A 10,510-nucleotide genomic window follows, 5' to 3' on the forward strand; every position below is an offset into this window, starting at 1 on the left:
GTATGTTCAATGCTGTGTCCTATGTTATTGATCCAATGTTACCGCATAACCAATTCCGAAATGAGCTTCTACGTGTTCCCGATTCAGTGCTGAGCCAGTTCTTATTATTGTGATATTTTTAGCCCCGTACGAAGTACGAAGGGGCTTATAGGATTACGGTGCCGTGTGTAATTGATGGAATTCGAGGCAGAAATGCACTATACGGAAGCAGCTAGGATCGGCGATTTTTTGATTGGGAATGGTTTGGGGAGGTCCCCTGACACCACTTCAGGCAAAATTTGGGCGCGGAAAGCAATTTTAATTTTGTCATTTTGTATAAGGAAAATCTATTTGACTCAAAGAAAATTATTTTTTGTCCAGGGAAAATGAAAAAATTAAAATTGCTTTCCGCGCCCAAATTTTGCCTGAAATGGTGTCAAACCATTCCCAATCAAAAAATCGCCGATCCTAGCTGCTTCCGTATACTGCATTTTAGCCGAATTCGAAGCAGACGGTAAGGGCAAAGTGTTTGCCTATGTTCATAGATGACGAATCCGCAATAAAAATTTTGTCTGTCCGTCTGTCCGTCACGTCGATATCTTGAGTAAATCAAATCCGATTTCAATTTTTTTTCCTGAAAGATAGTCGAAATAGTGAGGCTAAGTTCGAAGATGGGCATATTCGGGTCGGCCCTTCGTGAGTTAGGGCCACCTAAGAGATTTAAGGTCTTTTGGTGATATTTATGGCAAAACAAACGATGGAAATGTAAATGACATGGCAAATGATAGGTATTGTCAATACCAATCCAGGAAAAAAAAAAGTGTTTTAAAATCGGGTGAGTGGACCGTGAGTTAGGGCCTTAGAAGTGAAATGCTACTAGGGCCCTATGTGTATTTTACATATAACTCGAGTAAATTTCATCCGTCTTTCGTAATTTTTGTTTCATTTAGAAGGTAATCAAAGGCCGAATAGAATGTTGTTGAAAAAAAATTAAATTTGGGTCCTCGGACTAAGGCCGGTACTAGGGCCCTATGTTAATTTATACTCAATAAATTAAAATTTTCATTTGAAAGGAACGTCGTACGGGGCTTCGTAATTGCGCTATGCGCAATTTCTAAGATGTACACATTACATAATAATTTTACTTTAACTACATTAACCGGCGCAATAGGCTTACGGTCAAAGTAGGGTGACAGACGCATTAGGGTCACGTACGCAATAGATATACGGGTTTGTACGGGGCTCAGTCGCAGCAAACGCTCCGTCTGTTCTGATGGCTCGTTTTTTCCTTTCTTTTCCCTAATTTTCTACTTTTAACTTTGACACGACGATCTTAATTTGTGATATTATCGACGACCTATTTATTATCAGTGATTCCTTTATGCTATTGTACCTTTTATGTTAATTTATTTGCTACTTAGACCTAGTCCTACCTGTGATACCTAAGTTAAGTCCGCTTGTATTAAGTCGACTGAAAATGAACAATGAATGAATGAATGAATGAATAGTTTGTCAGCTTGTCTCTCTTCGTCAAATCGCGACTGTCTAACGTTTCAAGTTTTTTATCTTAAATTTTACTCGTATAAGACCTGCATCACACTTTAAACATCTACGAGAGTAAAAAATTGTCTTGATAATAGATAATGAAACAACAACCGATTCGCACAGAGTTTTACGAGATTTTTTTTCGGTGGCACTTTTGTCAAAAATCACCGAAAACGGTCGCCTTCAATTTGAAAACATTGGAGCGTTGTTGAAGGAAAAACCATTTTTTTTAAATTTTCGTTTAGCTTTCGCGATCGAATTTGTGCTAGCATTTTCACGAAAATCACTTATTTATTTCGTACGGATTATCGTCCAAGGGGTATCCACAAACAGTTTATTTTGTGATATATGAAAGTGAATCAAATATTTGACAAGCACTTTTTCGACGGTTTGGCACAGTGAACATGAATATTCTTCCCGTATCCGCACGTACTCCATGGATCGTTGTAGAGAAATATCGAAGAAAGCGATGGCCACCACGTGTATTTTTTCTAGTACTGGGCGCAGTGACGATGATACTTGGAATGAGTTTAGTTGATGCAGGAACTGATGATGGAAGTGAGTACGAAGCCTAATTCAATTAAAAATTACTAAAATTTGAGATATTTTGTCTTATCCAATTTCACCGCCCACAAAACACAACTGGTGCAATGGAAAGATGCCCAGCTCACGTGTTGCTCCCATAAAAACTCACTAATGTTTTCCAAATAATTATTGACAAGTAGAAAGTCCTAGGCAAAATTCTGTGAACAATTTACACATTTGCGATAACTCTGACATACTTCGTAACCTCTCTATCGCATGCTGAGAATATTTGTTGATTGGATTCGGTATAATTTCATATAGTTAGGTAGGTCATGTTCGGTTCATTATTTTTTGTACACATTAAGTCCGTTTTGTACACAAAAAAAAACGATTTCATACACAACAAAATCAGATTTTTTACACAAAAAACTGATTATGTACACAAATAATAAGAAATACAGTTATTTTTTTGTGATTGGAAGGGGGCTCTGCCCTCTCGCCCACGCGCCTGCGGCGGGCTTTTTCTTACGCCCTGCAGGCGCCCTAAGTGCATGGGGCTCCGCCCCTTAGACCCCGCAAGGCGCTGCACCCCCTTGACCCCCATCGCGGGGCTGCCGCCCCTCGACCCGCTTTTTTTAAAATAAATTCATGGCCTGCGGCGCTGCTTCTTCTGGTGACCTACTACTTTCACTTTTTTCTGCATTCAACAAAACATAACACCTACCACCTACATCACGTTTTACTAATTATTAGTAAACATTCATAACAATTAATCGTCGAATAATTGTTAGTACGCTAAACGAGATCATGCGAGATTTGCGTATAATCTCGCATGATCTCGTTTAGCGCACAATCAGGAGTTACAAAATAGAAATTTATATTCAAAATCTGATTTTTTGTGTACAAGGCGGACTTAATGTGTACAAAAGAGACTTTTTGTGTACAAAACGTACTTAATGTGTACAAAAAAAATTAAACCGTCATGTTCTCGTTCTCCCATTGTGCCGTAATTTCATTCACTGTTTGAAATGAAGTCAAAGAAAGAACTGCAGTGTATCTTATCTTCATAGATTTTTACCGGCAGTATAATATTCTAGCTATCATGATTCATGAATATTGTCCGAAAGAGCATCTGGAGGATGAAAAAATGCGGGTACCACAAAATTCGGACGCTACAAAATTCCGATTCAACCGAATCAGTGATACCCAGAATGCCCTAATTCATGTGGCTAAAGTACGTGTGACAGCCGAGTTGTGCAGATTAGAACCTGCGGGGGTACATTTGTCTGCCATAATACTGCTCAGGCCCATACATCTCAATTTTTCTCCTAGTTCTCATAATACACACGCTTTGTCCTCAATTTTATTTCTATCGGATTCTCGGCTCATCTCGTTCATTCATTGTCATATCTTCAACAGTTTGCCGAAATATCAAAATTATGTTTGAGCAGAGCGAACTTAACGCGCTAAAGGATTGTCGGATCATTGAAGGATCTTTGATTATTGGCAATCTTCATAGCGACAACGAAACAGACTACGACGGCTTTACGTTTCCGAATTTAGTTGAAATTACCGACTTTATGTTACTGTTCCCCAATCTACGAGTCATACGTGGAAATCGTCTGATGAACAATTATGCGCTGATAATTTATCACCTGCCGCATCTACAGGTATAATAGCACGTTGAAACCCTAAACGTTCTCTGACAATTTGTTTTTTTGACAGGAAATTGGACTGAAGTCATTGACAACAATCTCACGTGGTTTCGTCCGAATTTCGAAGAATCCTGAGCTCTGTTTCGCTGACACGATAGATTGGACTTACATAGCGAACGGAACGAGTGTCGACGATCATTTCATTGATTCGAATCAACACAGAAATCGATGCAATGTTTGTCCGACGCGAATCGGACTTTACGTCGACGGGAAGTACGTAAATGGTAGCGACATCGATTGTCCGATATCAAAGTTGGATTCGAAGAAGAGACATTGCTGGAATGCTCAAACTTGTCAAAAAAGTGAGTGCAAATTTGGGCAAGCTGTCGATGTCTTCAATCAACTTTTTAAACATTTTTTTCGCACCCACAGTCTGTCCAGAGTCTTGTGGTGAACGTGCTTGTAACGATCAGCTCGAATGTTGCGACGAGAACTGTTTAGGATCCTGTGATTCAGATGGAACAATATGTACATCATGTCGACACGTCAGTGTCGGATCGTTGGACGCAAGAACTTGTGTTGACAAGTGTCCCAATCCTTTGTTTATGTTTGAGAAAGGACGATGCTTAACGAATGTAGAGTGTCTGCATGCGGACCGCTTTGAACAATTCATTCCGTTCAACGGTACGTGCCAATCTACGTGTCCGGACTTGTATTCGCTAGAAATGGAAAAAGGTCTCTTAACATGCAAGTCATGTAATGGAGTATGTAGAAAAGAATGCGACGGTGGCATCATACAAAGTATATCAGATGCTCAACTTTATCGGGGTTGTACGATAATAAACGGAATGCTCATTCTGCAGATTCGTCGAGGAGGGGGTAAGTTAAAAGGAGATGATTATTCGACTGTCCGATTGCATGTTTAATGTCTTACTACTCAATTTCAGCGCAAGCAATCGCAGAACTAGAAGAAGCTCTGTCGAACATCAAAGAAATCCGAGGAGCCTTGAAAATTACGCGATCACTTCCTCTAGTGTCGTTGAGCTTTTTCAAAAATTTACGGGTAATTCATGGGAATGCTCCAGACTATTACACTCTCTACGTCATGGATAACCCGAACCTAGAAAGTATCTTCGATCATCCAGTGGCGATCGAACGAGGAAAATTGTTTTTCCATTTCAATCCAAAGTTGTGCTACCAAACCATTCAAAGCATCAAGAAAGACGTGACTGATTTGAGCGATGTTCAGGACTTCGCAATAGAAGACGTGTCAATTAACTCAAACGGCGATAAAGTGACGTGTTAGTTACATTACATGAATGAAGACTTTATCCTTTTACTGACTTTTGTTCACATCCAGGCAGTCTAACTACTCTCAATGCTAAGGTGGTTTCAGTAATGCAATTTGCTGCGATTGTAGAAGTGGAATCCAAACAGTACGATGACTATCGTGTCTTATTGGGCTACGATTTGTATTTCAAGCCAGCTCCCTACAAAAATGTCACAATGTTTGATAGTCGGGCCACCTGTGGCGACGATGGTTGGCAAGTGGAAGAGACTACGATATTCGATCGGAGAGCAAATATTGTGCAAATTGTTTTGATCAATTTGAAGCCGTATACACAGTATGCGTACTACGTTAAAACGCGTACTGTTGCGTCGGAACCGAATGGCGGTCAAAGCGAAATTCAATATTTTCGAACGTTGCCATCGCGACCCGGTATGGTACAGAAGATGAAAAGTAAACGGAGTAAATCTACAAATTAATGTAAGCAGCTGTAGGTTCAGTTTCTTCATACCAATTTGACAATGTGTAGGATCTAAATTGATAAAAAACGCAAGATAAACAGGTGTACATTGCATGATTGTTATTAATGTTGTAATAAAGTCGGAAAATGCATTGTGCATAGATGCTTTGTGGTTTTGACGAGTTAGAATACAGATCTCTTAACTCGTCAAGCAACACTATGGAAGCAGATACGTACTATAAAATGCTGCGGTGCGTTGGCCGAGAAGAAGGAATTTTGGAGATATTTAGACCCGTACGAAGTACTGGGGTCTTATAGGTTTACGCATACGTTTGTAACACGTCGAATTGGACTCCCTGAGTAAAGGAAACCTATTGTGGTTGTCCAGAGATGCCAAATCAGCGAAAAAAACATAGCTAACGCCGACCCGTACGAAACACCTATTCGTATCAAACTCTTCATTTCTCTTACTTCATTTTCTTTTTTGCTGAAAAACTATTCTCCCTTTAAAATCACTTACATTATCCACTCTTTGCCTTGTTATCATATACAACTAAATTGCCGGAGGCAATATAGACAGCCCCGAATGAAGTCAAATTTCATAAATTCCTATTTAAACAGCTATATACCGCTATATTTACCTATATTTCACTGTAAATAAACATTTCACAGATAAATATATGCTATTATATAGCTCTATATGTCTGTATAGTGCTCAATATAGCTGTATATAGATATATATAGAAGTCCATATATGGAATCCCTGAATCCCCACACACATAACAAATTATTTCTCTGTTAACAGAAACTCTCTAAGTACCATTTTTCCCAAGATATCATGTCCGGAGCGATAGCGGAGGACTTGACGCAGTCTAACTTCCAAAAAAAGAACGAAGAAAATTTTTTGAGACGCGGCAACTATATATAGGCGAGAATTTAAGTTTCTTTCCTTTGGCCTGTATCACCACAAATCCTATTCTATCTTATTCGCGCTTCAAATACGAGCAAAGCGAGCTATCACTCGACTATGTAGCTTTAAAATTACAGGAGATACATCGTTTTGAAGTTGGTCATTTTTCATACAAAATACACCAAATTGACTTTTCCCAAACAATCAAAATCTTTCAACTTACTCTATATGTTTCTATCTGTCTATCTATCTATCGACGGACGATCTCGGAAACTAGTCAGCCAATCTCCATGAAATTTTGCAGGAACCTCAGGGTGGGCATAAAAATGAAATTGCGATACGCCATTACCCCAGGAAAAACCAGAATTTTGTTTTATTGGCCTCGAAGTGGTTTCTGAGTGTGGTTTTCGAGGGTCGGGAACGCGTTTTCGGCTATAGCTTAGCTGTATTGAAACATACAGAGGCGTGCGACCCATCAAATGAAAGGTATTTGTAACACGATTCGAACAAAAAAATAATTTAAAAAATCGGGGCAGATTCGTTTGAGCTAGAGTGATTAGAGTGACCAAATTTTGAGCTACTCGAGCGTAGGATGAAAGGACTAATATTTTTTTGGGTTATGAAAGATTCTTCGTCAAATTTTCGATTTTCGTCAAATTTTCGATTTTCGTCAAATTTTCGATTTTCGTCAAATTTTCAATTTTCGTCAAATTTTCGATTTTCGTCAAATTTTCGATTTTCGTCAAATTTTCGATTTTCGTCAAATTTACTAAGTGTTTTTCGACCATATCTCCGGACAACTAAACGTTACACTTGTAAGTGATACATCAAATAAAAGGTATTTACAATACCGATCGACAAAAAAACGTTTATGGAAATCGGATGACCGACTTATGAGTTAGACCCCTTGGTGTGAAACAGGCACAGGGCGGCAAGCAGTTTTTGCTTGTAGGTCGGCCAAATTTGAACATATTTCGTCTGTTTTAGCTTTATTAGATAGGTATTGACCTTACCAATCAGGGAAAAAAAAGTTTATGAAATTAGGTTCACCTGAGCGTGAGCTAGGTCTCTTGGAGTGAGCTCTTATCCGGCTACTCGGCCGTACAGTGAACGTGGAGTATTTTGTCGAGTAAATTTTGACCGAATTTCATGATTTTTTTTTGTTTGAAAGGTATTAATAAATGCGAGGCATCAGTATTATTTCCGGTCTACTAACAAAATGACTGCCGGCGGCCATATTGAATTTTAGTAAAATTGAAATATCTTGGGAAAAATGGTACATAGAGAGTTTCTGTTAACAGAGAAGTAATTGGTTATCTATTTTGGTCGTTTTCGGCATCCCATATATGGACATCTATATATAACTATATACAGTTTAAAAAGGAATTTATGAAAGTTAACTTCGTACGGGGCTGTCTATATTGCCTCCGGCAATTTATTTGTTGATGATAGCAAGGCAAAGAGTGGATAATGCAAGTGATTTTAAAGCGCGAATAGCTTTTCAGCAGAGCAGAAAATGAAGTCAGAGAAATGAAGAGTTTCACATTAAAGGCTTTTGATACGAATAGGTGTTTCGTAAGCGTCGGCGTTAGCTATGTTTTTGCTTTTTTGTCAAGCATGCAAAGCTATATGCGTATTTGTCTTGAACGGATAATTTTAGCTGTTGTGGCTTCGCATACAACAAGGGAAAATCGTCGAAAGTCAACCGTGCGAGACAGACACGGAAAATCATATTTACTGTATATAGGATGAGAGTGTATTGGTGTGCACCAACACGCTCTCATCTATTACAGTAAAATAACGTTCAGATATATGAATTATATAGCTCGGAACGTTTTGCTACTCGGGCAACCTCGTATACGTACACACCGCGTTATATACTTCATATAGCTGTAACCTACTATTATCGCAGGTCGTTGAATGGGACCAACCGAAGGAACCGAACGGAAAACTAACAAATTACGTCGTTCGAGCTTCTTTAATCGGGGACGATCCCCAGATTTTACATAATCGTAACTTTTGTATTGATCGTATGTAGTTGCACATATTTATACCCGTTGTCGCCGTTAAACTTACATTCCGATAAATTTTTAGCTTACAAATCTCAGGAAGATCCTGTGAGAAAAGCGCCAATTGAGTATGGCGAAGTCAACAACGAATGTTCGTGTGATAAAGTTGTCACAACACCAAGGCTGAAAGACAAAGCAAATTATTACGAAGAAGACATTAACTTTGAAAATGAAATTGAAAATCTGCTCTACGTCAGGTAAGCTCTTATAGGATATAGACAGACAAGAAAAGTCATTGGACAGATCCAAGTATACACAAGGTACGTACTATAATTATGACAGTTCTTGAACACCACGGATGGTCCGTCCGTCATGGTTATTCATGCACCACGAGTCGTACGAAGGTATTTTGTTAACTTTCAAGCCGAGGCGAGGTTGCACAGACGTGAAATACCAGTAAAAGATTTGTAGCTCTGCTACTAGCTCTCTCGATCGATTGCAAGCTTTCGCATATGAAAATGGCGTAAATTTGAAGCTGAATGTGGGACAACCAAAAACTGCTTTAAATATTTGTATTCTCTTACATACAATAGGCGTCGTGTCGTTAATATGAACGACGAACCGAAAGGAAGACGTCGTCGAACTATTGGTACAACCGACGATTTTGTTGAGTCGAGAATGGTGGATGGTCATTACGAGGAATTTTACAGCAATTCGACCGAATTCAACGTTCATACATTGACATTGAACCAATTGAAACAATATTCGATGTACTCGGTATCGGTGCAAGCGTGTCGTGATTTTAGTGACCTATACTTCAACTTCAAATCACACTGCAGCAGAGCTTTTACAGATAATGTTCGCACGGGGAGTAAAGGTTTGTTTCTTGAAGATCGACGATCTGTGTCACGACTCACAACTTATCAATTCCGACAGAAAATGCGGACGACATTCCGTATTTCGAGGTAATTAGAGAACGAAATGTGAATACCGGCTCGTCAGCGTTGAAGATCTATTGGCCGGAACCGGAAAATCCCAACGGCTTTATAGTGGCGTACACCGTCACCTACAAACGAGTCGACTTGGATAATATTTGGCCTGTCGAACAATGCGTAACAACTACCAGCTACAAACATTGGAACCGTAAAATTCCAGTCCTTCCTTTGTCTAATGGAAATTATTCGGTTTCGGTGAGAGCGACATCACTTCAAGGAAATGGTCGTCATACGCCATCGCAAACCATTACTATCGATTAGTCTTGTAAAACAATGAGCAATTGAGTAATAAAATGTATATTTCCTTGAGTCAAGAAAAGATCAGATTTCCGTGACGAGGGGTTTTTGTTTTTATTGCACACAAAGCAAACTTCAGGTATTCTAAGGGGTCATTCAAATAGTACGAACTTCACAGGGGGAGGGGGGTTTCGTAAAAATAGTACGGAATCATGCAGTGGGAAGGGGAGGGGTCTGCTTCGTGATGAATGTTGATTACCACATAGGCAGCATTTGAATAAATATTGCAACAGAATTTTATGAGAATTTGTTTTCTTCAGCAAGACAGAGTCCAACGAAAGAAACCGGAGATAGACCAATAATAAGAAACGTGGGATCGGAGCAGGGCCTATTTTCGATAATTTAAATTATCGAAAAATTCTCGAAATTATCGAAAAATTATCAAATTTCTCCAAAAGTAATAACAATTCGCCGATTTTTGCGCCGAAATGAGCCGCCGCCGCCCGTTACAAATTATATTACGCCGAAGCGAGCCGCCGAAAAAAAACTTCAGTCGATTCACGCCGCCGCCGATACTCTGAAAAATGTTTACAGCCGCCGCCGAACAAAAGTTGACCGGCGCACACCTCTACGACGACTACACTGCGCGCTTCAACATAACTTCATTTTCCTTGTACGAAGTGCCGACGACTACACTGCGCGCTTCAACATAACTTCATTTTCCTTGTACGAAGTGCCGACGACTACATAGAAACTACACAAACAATTAACTTTACTTTTGTGAGTCCTGGTCCGGAATTCGTTTCTACGTCCCAATTCTTGTTGTTTTGTCATCAGGGGAAAACTTTTAAATTACTGGAAATTAAAATGGTCTTCAAAGAGAAATTTTTTAACTGTAACAAGAAGC

At 39.3% G+C, this 10,510-nt stretch overlaps 1 protein-coding gene across 1 annotated transcript; it reads left to right on the plus strand.

Moving 5' to 3' along the window:
- Positions 1-1,695: 1,695 nt before the first annotated feature.
- Positions 1,696-9,627, plus strand: LOC119082914 (insulin-like receptor). Its single transcript, XM_037192569.1, has 9 exons — positions 1,696-2,082; positions 3,469-3,719; positions 3,775-4,066; positions 4,137-4,583; positions 4,652-5,005; positions 5,065-5,463; positions 8,457-8,628; positions 8,965-9,167; positions 9,308-9,627. Exons 1-9 carry the CDS (start codon positions 1,929-1,931, stop codon positions 9,625-9,627), a joined length of 2,592 nt encoding a protein of 863 aa, XP_037048464.1. The 5' UTR covers positions 1,696-1,928.
- Positions 9,628-10,510: the final 883 nt, after the last annotated feature.

Source organism: Bradysia coprophila, unplaced genomic scaffold (genome assembly GCF_014529535.1).
Source record: "Bradysia coprophila strain Holo2 unplaced genomic scaffold, BU_Bcop_v1 contig_50, whole genome shotgun sequence".
NCBI classification, from domain to species: domain Eukaryota; kingdom Metazoa; phylum Arthropoda; class Insecta; order Diptera; family Sciaridae; genus Bradysia; species Bradysia coprophila.

Excerpts from the sequence above, each read along its gene's own strand:
- LOC119082914 (XM_037192569.1), top strand. The coding sequence starts at position 1,929 with ATGAATATTCTTCCCGTATCCGCACGTACTCCATGGATCGTTGTAGAG. Across the intron at positions 3,720-3,774 it reads ATCACCTGCCGCATCTACAG|GAAATTGGACTGAAGTCATT; the intron begins GTATAATAGCAC and ends TTTTTTTGACAG. Across the intron at positions 4,584-4,651 it reads GCAGATTCGTCGAGGAGGGG|CGCAAGCAATCGCAGAACTA; the intron begins GTAAGTTAAAAG and ends ACTCAATTTCAG.